The 10,663-nt window shown below is 38.5% G+C and overlaps 1 protein-coding gene across 1 annotated transcript in view; it reads left to right on the top strand.

Annotated features, from left to right (window-relative positions):
- Positions 1 to 356: 356 nt before the first annotated feature.
- Positions 357 to 10,663, top strand: part of ROBO2 (roundabout guidance receptor 2) — a gene marked incomplete at both ends in the record, with an annotated part of 475,695 nt that continues 465,388 nt past the window's right edge. Inside the window, one exon of the mRNA XM_082489007.1 lies at positions 357 to 411. Coding sequence (XP_082345133.1) covers positions 357 to 411 — 55 coding nt within the window. The remainder of the gene's footprint in view (positions 412 to 10,663) is intronic.

Genomic DNA, 10,663 nt, shown 5'->3' with positions numbered 1-10,663 from the left:
TTCCGAAGAAAGAGCTTGCTTTTGGATTGCCATGGATCCTAAAGAGAGTCTTAGACACACTTGAATAATTCCTCCGCTTGGGCTGGATTGGTGGGAATTTAGGAAGGAGCGTGTGTGCAAAGCAGAAGCCTTCGGAGCTCGCTCGCTGCTGTAATCTGTATGGATCTAAAAGTGTCACATTCAAGACCTTTCCATCTGCAGCTTTTGATTTCAAGATTTCCCGTTCCACTTTAAGTAGCTGCTAGGAAACTGAAAACTTTTGGACCTACCTCTTGTTGGTTTTGGATACTTTTTTTTTTTTGGATCTCTGTGGAATTGGTCTCGCAAGCCATCGGGATTGCTTTTAATATGTCAAAATGGGTCTGCTGACGCCACTCCTGCTCTTTGGATTTGCATTTTTTCAAGTCTATGGTAAGTTCGCTTATTTTAGTTATGCCGTTTCTGTGCAGAATTCCCCTTCATCTGAATCTGATTTGGGACAGCACATGGACGGCATTATAAGCTTTAACATTACACAGCTTAAGTTTGTTTCTGGTATAAAAATGGTATTTCGGGGCGGGGGGGGGGAAATGTGTTTCTAATATGCGGTCCTTCCCCTCTGCTAACTTAATCGAAAAGCAGTTTATGAATGGAAGAATGTCAGCTTGAGGTAGCGAGGAAAGAGTAAAAACTACAAAACTACTGTGCTAAATCTTTTATTTCGGGGGGGGGGGGGGGGGGGAGGAGAAGCGGGAAGGAGAAAGAAAAGGCAGACAGCTGTTGTAGCTGATATTACTTTGCCTCCTTCTATTGTTAAACTTTCCACCGGGAGAGCCGGCTGATGAAATAAATGGGTTAGCTCTGCCTCGGCTCCAGGTGAGGCGAATTGGCGAATTTCCAGAGTCCTTAAACGCCTCCTTTGGCGCTGGCGGAGGCTGGAGCAGGCGCTGGCGAGCTGCAGAGCAGGCAGGCAGGCAGGGCGGGCGCGGGGCGGCGGGTACCACAGCACCCACCACCCTGCATCGCCTCCACCCACTCCCGCGGGGCCGGGCAGGTGCGGCGCGGTCCCGGCCCGCCACGCCACGCCACGCCACCGTGGGGCTCCACTCGAGGGTGGGGCGCGAGGGTCTGCCCATCATCTTCCCTCGCACCCGCTCATTACGGGCTCTCCGGAGGGAGCGTTGTCATGAAGCTTAGCAACGTTTGGGGGAAAAGGGTGGATTTCCCCCGCACTCCCTCCCCTTTGGGTCTGTTCTACAACGCTTCTTGCGGTTTTCAAGTTTAAGTAACGGATGGGGAACTATAAATTAGCATCTTGGGGAAGTACGCTTTAGTAGGGCGGAAACTTCAGTGCAAGGGTAAATGGTCTTTCAAAGTAGGGGTGGGCGCTGTACTGCAGTATAGACGTTAGATGCTTTACAGTAGTTCAAGCACACAAGTAGGAAGCGCGCATCTGTAACAGCGTACAGTTCTACATTGAGAGTGTGCCGAGACCGAACGCTCGGCAGTCCGCCTAGTATTGAGCGTTTGCATCTCTAAATAGTCTTTTAGACTTCAGGTGAATTTAACGTCTGGGACACTGGCTGGTTTTGCCTGTCTGTTACAGAGCAAACTGTTCCAGGAAGCTACTGCTTACAGCATTTACTGTATCAGTCCTGAAGCAAGGACTCGAGCTTTATTGTTTGCAGTCACAGGCTGCTTTGGGTATTTCTCCCCCTCCTCTCATCTTCCCCCACCCCTAGCAAGAAAGGAGGCAAAAGAGACGAGAAGAGGGAGTACATTCAAGTACAGTTTTACATTGGTTGCATAATATGCTATGCAGTTTAATGTTCAGTTTTGTCTACCGATGAGAAAATTTCTGCGTAATGTATGTACATGCTAAACAGTAGGAAGTTTTAACTGTGAAATGATTTAATGGAACATTCGTGTCTATCAGAACAGTCGTAGTTTTATGCTGTTCTTGTTTACTATTTGCTTTATTTTTCCTACTGTAACGTATTTTGATCCTTAACTTTAAGACCACCAGTACTGGAGATATCTTTGTATACAAACTGAAAATATCAGGCTGTAGAAATGTAATTATTAGTAAGTGTTTAAAATTATATGTAGCTAGAAGGAATACAATTAAAGAGCTCAGTGGAAGTGACAGAGTGAATCAGAGGAGCTTGGTGTTACAGAATGTAATTAATGTACCAGGCTGTTTGGAGATATATGAAACAAATGCAATTAACCAGCTTGCTGGAACGACAGGAGCAAGGCATAATTTATTCTGGTTTTGTCATGGGGAACACAAGTAGAACCTTTGTTTCTAGTTTAGCCTTATAGGACAAGGGTGGGGGTGCAGGTGAAGCATGTAGCTAATTTAGAGCTGGACTATTAGAATAAAATGCCAAGAAACTGCCCACAATAGATGTGATCCTTCCCTTTTGTGGGAAGATATTGCAGAGACTGTCAAGTTTGCCTATGTTAATAACTCTCTTAAATAAATCAAAAGGCTGATGGATAGCATATCATGACCAAGTAGAGATAAGCTGTTATGGTTGAAATGACTAACAAGTAGCTTTGAAGAAATACTGGCATACAAGCTTGGCACGCAGTACTTCTGTCTCTTTAGGAGCATAGTAATTACAATTACACCTTAGGGTGACATATACCACCAGTTGCTTTGAAAAGATATGTATCAACATTAGCACTATTTGTAATGCTTTAATTTAAGAAAAAAAGGCAAAACACAACAGGCTGCTTGTTTAATAGGTCCTTGGTTTGTTTTCTGTGTTTGAAAGTTACCTCTTAGTGTGTTTCTGGTTTTGAGGGTGTTTTGTTGTTGGGTTTGTGGGGCTGGTTTTTTTTTCCCTTTTTTGTTCCCTTGGCATCCAGTCCAGACAGAGACACTGTAGCATTTGAGGCATGTTAGCTGTCCTTTTCCCTGTGACATTAGTTTTGCTTGGTGATTCAAAAGTGGCATTACACAGTGCATAGTGGTGTAGATCAAAATGATAATTTTTTCTTCTAAAGTTATTTTCTTTGTCCATGCTGTTATGACACCTGAAAATTGCAAAGCTCAATGAAAATGGCAAAAAGCATACATATATATTTCTATATTATTATAATAATTCTTATTATTGTGCTTATGATTTTCCTCTCGCCCTGCCCATATTCTTGCAGTCTGTTTGGGGAATAACTGTAATTTTCTTTTTCTTTAGCTATCAATCTTGGTTACTGCTCTTTAAAAAACAAACAAACAAACAAAAACCAAACACCACCACCCCCACCCTACCCCCCCCAAAAAAAAACAAAACAAAACAAAAAAAAAAACCCAAAAAACCAAACAAAACACCACCCCACTAGACAGAGTCTGTACCAGAAAATAAAATACTAGGTATTGGAGTTAAAACAGTTGTTTACATGCTTTTTTAATAGTGTTCAATTGATTTTTCTTTCATTTTTATGTGGGTTTTGTTATCTTTCTTCCAATCATTGGTAAAGCTTGAAACAATGAATATTAACAGAAAAGTTCACAACTGCTGTGTGGGGATATTACCACAGACACTAGTTTTAGAGGGCCAAACTTTGCCCTGGTAGGTAGGACTTGTAGTGCTTTCAGTGAAAATGACAACCTTTTATGTCAGGGTTGGCTTTTAGCCATTGTCCCTTGAAAACTGCAAGTGTCATGCACTTGAATGTGTGGTGGTGTTGAAGATATGTGAGAATAATTCTGTTAAAGCAGCATTTTATCTCTGTATTAGTATATTTCAAAAGCACTTACTTTCTTAATGAAAAATATGCATCTGAAATAGTGGGGTGCCTCAAGCGTTCTTTTTTTTTTTTTTTTTTTTAATTCATTTTATTTCTTCACACCAGTGAGCTACACATCTGTGGCCTTGTGCAGGTCTCGGTTGCCTATCAGAGAACATGGCTTACATATAAAGCTAGAGTATATTCTTCCAGTGAGCATTAGAGCTGACAGGGTCTTGATCTCTCATGTGAGTTTTGCTGTTGATGGATAACCTTTGCTTCTGTGGAATGTGTGCATTTTAATGCATTAAGAGTAAAAATCTGAAGTGGAGAGTTTTTTTCCTTTAGCTTGTTCTACCAAAGGACCCAATTCTGCAGAGCATTTAAGAATCTGCTTCCATAACCTATCCAGAATCTCACTGAAGTTATTAAAAATTTAAACATGTGTTCCAAGTTAATTATATGCTTTAAAACTTTGCTGAGTAGGGATGAATTTATGCCCATGATCAAACATTTTGCTGAATTAGTCTTCATGTTTTGCTTTCTTTACTTTCTGTCTGGTAAGTTGTTATTGCAACAGCATATATTTATGTGTAAAAGATAGGCAATGACAAAATTCTGTCATTGCACTTCCAGAGGTGGATGTGTTTGAAAAGTAATGTGATAATCCAAATATTATTTTTTTTTTTTTGTTCCTTTGCTAATTTGGTATGCTGCAAAACATCTGACACCCCACAATTCTTTCAGAAAAGGTAGAATAGAGGTTTTTAAACTTTTCCCTGAGTTGCACTTATTACAATAATCCTCCCATTAGGAACTTTCTGGAATGATGAGATTGATGTTGCTTAAGGAAAATAAGTTTTAGCACTGCAGGCTAAAGATATGTAATCTTAAAAGTAGACAAAAGGCTATAAGTAGATTTTTAAGGATGCATAAAAAGCATCAAGGAGATGCGCCAAAAAATTCAGTGAGAGGAAATGAAGGCTTTGGCTAGTCTGTCCTGTCAGCTCTGTTTCCAGGAGCTGCTTTTCTATAGCAATGCTGTGTAGACTCATAGCACTAAATTCAAGACATGCTCTGTCCGCTGCTGAACCATTTAGTGGAAATTACTAAAGAGTATGCAATGGCTTTTTAGCCATTTGCTACCCTTGAATTGCTATTCATATATTGATCTCAGCTAAATAGATTGCTAACAGGTTCTGTACATTCTGTTTCAGCCACCTAAGAGGAACGCTGCTGTCAGGTTTTATCTGTTATCTCAGCTGGCGTGGCAGAGGTTGCTCTTCCTGTGGCTGCCATCTGGCTCACCACCTCTCATACCAACCTTGTGGAGGATACTTAGTAATCATATTGATGCTGTTTCTTGCCAAGAGGCTGGGATACTGGTGCTCTTTTCTACATTTCTATAGCAATTTCTTTGTTTTGTGTGCAAAAGAAAGTATGTGTTTGCTCTTGCCAAATAAATACATGTGTTGTTTTTTTGGTTCTGACTGAACAGACATTTCCTACATGTAACTGCTGAATTATTACAGAACATTTATTGTTATCTAATCTTTCTTGCAGTTGCATTTTTATAGTACACGTGCCTTGTATATTCCAAAATACTCCTTTTGATTTTGGTACAGAGGAGGATACAGAATCTAATCTTAAATCACTACTTCAGAGAGACTGTTGAGGATACCTTTTATGCAAGACTAGTCATGTGAACTGTTAGTTATGACATCTTTGACTGCAAAATAATTGCAGAGAAATAAAGATTTGTGGATGTAGGTTTTAGTCTTAACATCTTTACTCTCACACCTGGCTTCTACTCTACAATGCAAACCGTGGACTCTCTGCCCTTGAAGTTATGTGTCCAGAAATAAAATTGCATTGTCGAGTCTTGTTCTCACCTCAAACCTTTTCCTTAATAAAATAACTATTAATCACCTCTGGTTAACTCTTCTTATTGTTATAGTGGATAATTCAACAAGGCCTTGATAATTTAGGACCTGATTCTGCATTACTGAAATTTATAACAATTTTGCTACTGGGTCCTTTGTGTGAAAGATCTTGAAGGCCAGTGGTGATATCTTGACTTACTGTAAGTAAAGGCTTGCATCTTAAATCACGTAATGTAATCTTTACTAGTACAGCGTATCCCTTTGTAATCAGAAAGCTGCTTCTTGTGCTGGGTTGTGGATGTAATAATATGCATTCTTAACATATTGTCAAGCCAAAAGTTCATGAAGTAAGAAATGGCTTTTTAATTCCATCTCTGCAGCTTATCTTGGCTTTGCTGCTGTGGAAGAGATCCAAGATGTGCTCTTAATTTTATTAAAATAATAACCTTCATCAATAAATACATGAACAACAATAGACAAACTAACCAGTATTACCCATGTAATAACCTGCTGTTACCTATATTGAGCCAGTGTGCTCTAGTGGCCAAACCTAATTGAGATTCATCTTTGTATTATGGGCAAACATGATATGAAGATATTAATTTAAACAATGTTCTGGAGGAAGTAGCTTGTGCATATGCATTGAAGTTGCAGTCTTTACCACCCTACCCCAGCTATTTTTTTGGCTAAGCAAATGGTAAACTCACTAAATAATTGTTATTATGTGCAGATCTCTGTGAGTTTACACATCTTTTTAACTGGGTTTTGAGTTAACTTTCTGGTTATGTTCTGGATAGATCTACAAATATCCTTCCCTGTGCTTAATTTCTCTTTGAATTTAGTTGTACTGCAAAACCATGTCAGTAAAAAACATGCAGCTTCATTTTGTTTAATGATGACGTTACTTGTTTGTCTTGATATTTCTGCCAGGAAACAATGTATCTTTGGCTTGCTGATAACTGAAGGCCACCTTCTAGTGATTCCAGTGTATATTTTGGAACCACTTGAGATTGTGTGCATCCAGGTTCTATTGCAAACTTTTTATGCTATTTATCTGTCCTGGTTGTGGAGATACTCATTCAGCTCTACCTAGCTATGTGAATGACTGGAAGAACACAAAGCATTTTCAAATTCATTCCTCATAATTTTCAGGTGCTCATTGCATAAGACACCATTCTAAACTTGATTTGGAGCAACCTTAATGATATGTGATGTTTGCTTGTAGAATTACCTTTCTTGTCAGTGAGTCCTCATTGTACTCCTTCAGTTCCAGCAGAATTCTTCAGTCTGACTACAGTAAAAGACAGGGACCTGTTGTTTTACTATTTTATGCTTTGTTATAATTTAATTTTCTCTCATTGCTTTTTCTCAGATTAAGAGAACAGTTTATTTGGTCTGATATATGGAAATGAACTGGTAGGATGAGTGGGATGTCAGGAGATGAAATATGATCTAACTCATTAGAGTTTACCTAGATGAGTATGCCACGATGTCTGTTGCAGCATGTGGTCTTTTAGTTTGTATTTATGCATTGCCTATATAACTTCAGTGTAGTGTGCCAAGGTGAGAAGAATCTCTATAATATGCTTGCCATAAATACAGATTGGACAAATACTTAAAGAATAAACGGCCAGCAGCAAGTTGTAAAACACAGTAAACTGCATAGTTCACTTCTATTAATCACTTGCTATTGATTACAAGAGAAACACAGTGGAAAAAATTTAACCTTTTAAAACCAAAATGTCAGGTAACTAACATCAGTCAACTTGTTTCTCATTCATAGAGAATGGAGGAACTCTTAGTGCCAGGGTACTAGAGGTACATTTTTATTGCTGTGAAAATGTCAAGAGTAAAGAAACAGTTATGAGAAGTATTTTAATGCTATGTGAGCCCTATAATAATGGTTTCTCAAGCTGTCATTCTGTGCAGTTTTCAAAGCCAGTATGTCCTATAGTCCAGATGACTTCATCCTGGAAAAAGGAGTGGTCAATTTTAACAGTTTATGTAGTATCCTAAAGTGAACTCTGTAACTAAGGGACAGGCAATAGTTTCTTTTGTATGAGTGTTATGAAGAATTCAAATGGCATAGCAATGCTGTTGGACTAGGAGCTAGCTGGAAAAGCTGTGTTTTCTTCACCTGGATTTCCTTTCCCCAGTCAACTTGATCTCTTTGGGTTTGTCATTCCATAGTGGAGGCTGCAGAAAAAGAATCTGTGGGTGCATCCTCCTTCACACTTTCCAGAGACGAAATACTGTGCTCAACACATTGTGTCACCTTCAAGACATGGAGATGCTTATTGGTCCTGCTTGTACATGTACACTGCCCTGCTCTGATGGTTTGCTGGGGAGAAAAGTGACACTGTAAGCTGGGAGGAGTGACATAGTAGCCTGATTCCAGGTCCATGGCTTGATGGATTAAAGGACTACTCCATTTTGAAACAGAGAATGAGGGGAGAGAGAGAGAATAGCAGAGGAGTTGGGCTACAGAGCATGTAGCTGAGTCAAGCAGCATAGGGAGAGAAAAGGAGAGCAAAAAGCTACTGTCAAGCTTAACGTGATAGTGCTGATGCCTCATAACTTCAAGGTTGTTTTATACACAGTATGTTTAGGCTATTATCATTGCTATGTCATTTGTATATCACTTATCCATGAAGTGAATAAACCTCTCTGTTAAATTGAGTCCAGATTTGTTTGGAGCGGCTGCAAGAAGATGCTAAACTGTGATTTGATGCAGTGAACTAAGGCCTTTGCTGGCTTTAACTTGATGCATTGCAGAAGTGCTGTGATAGAGTGGCTGGATTTTTTGTGTATATGATTTTATGATATGTAACAGAAATTCAGTAGGCTAACTAAAAGAGTTGGTTTACGTCAAGGCAAGAGTTATTAAACAAAGGACTTTCAGTGGAATAGACTATCGGAAATACTGCATTTTACCCTTGATCTATTACATCTGTTTTGTTACCAAACTGGATTTTAAAATATAGTACTTTGGTTTTAAGCTAGTGAATGTGGTGTATCTATTCAGATGCATGCCTGAATTATAAAATTCTGTGTAATTTTTTTTCTTTTGCATGAATTTGATTAATCTTAAACTGTGCAATGTGATGTTTACCTAATGAGACCAGACAGCTTGTTCTGTAAGATCAAGTCTCATGGGGTAAAATCCCAGCATTTGGAATATGGGGATCCTATGATAAAATTGTCCTTTAGTACTGTTGTCTTCAAACCTCTAACAATAGTTCTCTGTGTGTGCACATCTAGATTTAAAAAAAAAAGTTTTTATCCATGTAGAGATATAATTATATTTCTGCACACTTATAATGAAAGAAAGTAACTTTAGAAACCATAAGGAATACAATTTATGTCCCTGAAGGCAAAACTGTAAACAGTAGTAGGAACTGTTAGAACACTGAATTAAAAGAAAATGAAATGTGTGACAAGTAGACAAACAGATATTTAATTAAATATGAATCAGGGTAAAACAGAACTGTTTATTATTGTTTACTGAATCCTTTTTGACAACTATTCAGTTTAGGATAAAATGCAAAAGAACATACATCTGGCTTTGTATGACCCCAAATTTCTCTGCTCTCCCTTTCAGCAGACAGCATGCCTTTTTTCTCTAAGTGATTTTTGGTTGCTAGGAGAAGTGCAGTAGGCTGCCCTGCTCTTATCCAGCAGTAAAACCGAAGAGTGTATTGAGGTAAAAAGAGGGGCAAAGCACAGTATAGGCCATGAATCACAAGTTGTCTCTAATATGTCCACTTTGTTCCCACTTTTTCTTTGAAAACTTTTGTTTTTAGTAATGGTGTTTCTTTTCAGCTGGTCTCAAAGCTATTCAGAGAGTGAAAAAAATTGTGCTGTTAAGAGTCCACTTAAAGGAACAAAAAAAGGAGGGGGAGACATTGAGACTTATTCATGGGGCCACAGTGGTAGCAAGGAACGTCTCAATGAATAGCTTCAGTCAGCTGCTGTTAAAACTGGATGATTGATACCTTCTGTTTTTTGCTAGGACTAGAAAGTACGCAGAAAGTCTTCATCGTGGTCCTGCCAGTTTAAATGCAACATATTGAAGTTGTTTACAAACAATCTTCAAACTTCGTTATATGCAGTATTCTTGAAGCATGTCTTCAGAATTCAAAAAGTAATGTTGCATGCATTTGTTAAAAGTAGAAAGAGAGAATTGTTAATAATCATGCTGCTCTTCCTTTAGTTTATGAAACCCTTTATTCACTTTCTAAAACATGCTTTTTGAATTAACTGTGTAGTGTGGCAAGAGTCACTTGACCATCACCTCCTATAATGGTCTAAAAGTGTGCTTAACCAAATGTCATTGGCTACTTTTAAACCTTTGCAGTTAAAAATGGTTTTATGTAGCTATATATTATAACAGGTATAAGTGATTAGACAATATTGTCTTTATTAATAAACTATTGAAATCATGAGAATTATGGCAGATTTCACTTGAAATTGATTGCAGGATGAATGTATAGACAATATATTCTTTCCTTAAGTGCTTAATGAAACGTACCCTTAAAAGCAGTGTTGAAACCATGATTATATCTCTCAAGAAAGATTGCTAAAGAGGTCATGTGTGTGAGTTTCATCAATGAGGAAATAGAACATGTGACTGCAGAGAACTGCGATTTGTGCTGTAGAAACAGATGACTCCCTGAGAACAGAGCAGGTCTCTGTATCATTCCTTAACAGGAATAAGTGGTGAATGGCTAAAGGCCTCATTACCAATTTAGAATATCTTGTTGTTTCAATTTAGTGACATGCAGATAATAGAGAAATTCAATGATGATGTAATTGGAAAAATAGTGCAGCAACTTGTACCAATTTGTTATTTCCATTTGAAGAAAATAGATTTCACCCATATTTCTGAGGGTATTGGGTGACCTGGAAGTACTGGATTCAGTCCCAGTATAATTTAATGGAATTTGTGTGTGTTTAGGTCAGGGCTGAATTTGCCCCCAGGGAAAGATGGAGATGGAGGAGTTGTTAAATTACAGGGAGCTGTCTCTACCTTAGAGTCTGCTGATGGGGGTGAGAGTGCATGTGGT

The sequence above is a fragment of the Vanellus vanellus genome (assembly GCF_965231255.1).
Source record: "Vanellus vanellus genome assembly, chromosome: 1".
NCBI lineage: Eukaryota > Metazoa > Chordata > Aves > Charadriiformes > Charadriidae > Vanellus > Vanellus vanellus.
The sequence above is the reverse complement of the archived record's forward strand: the minus strand, read 5'-3'. Positions and strand labels throughout refer to the sequence as shown.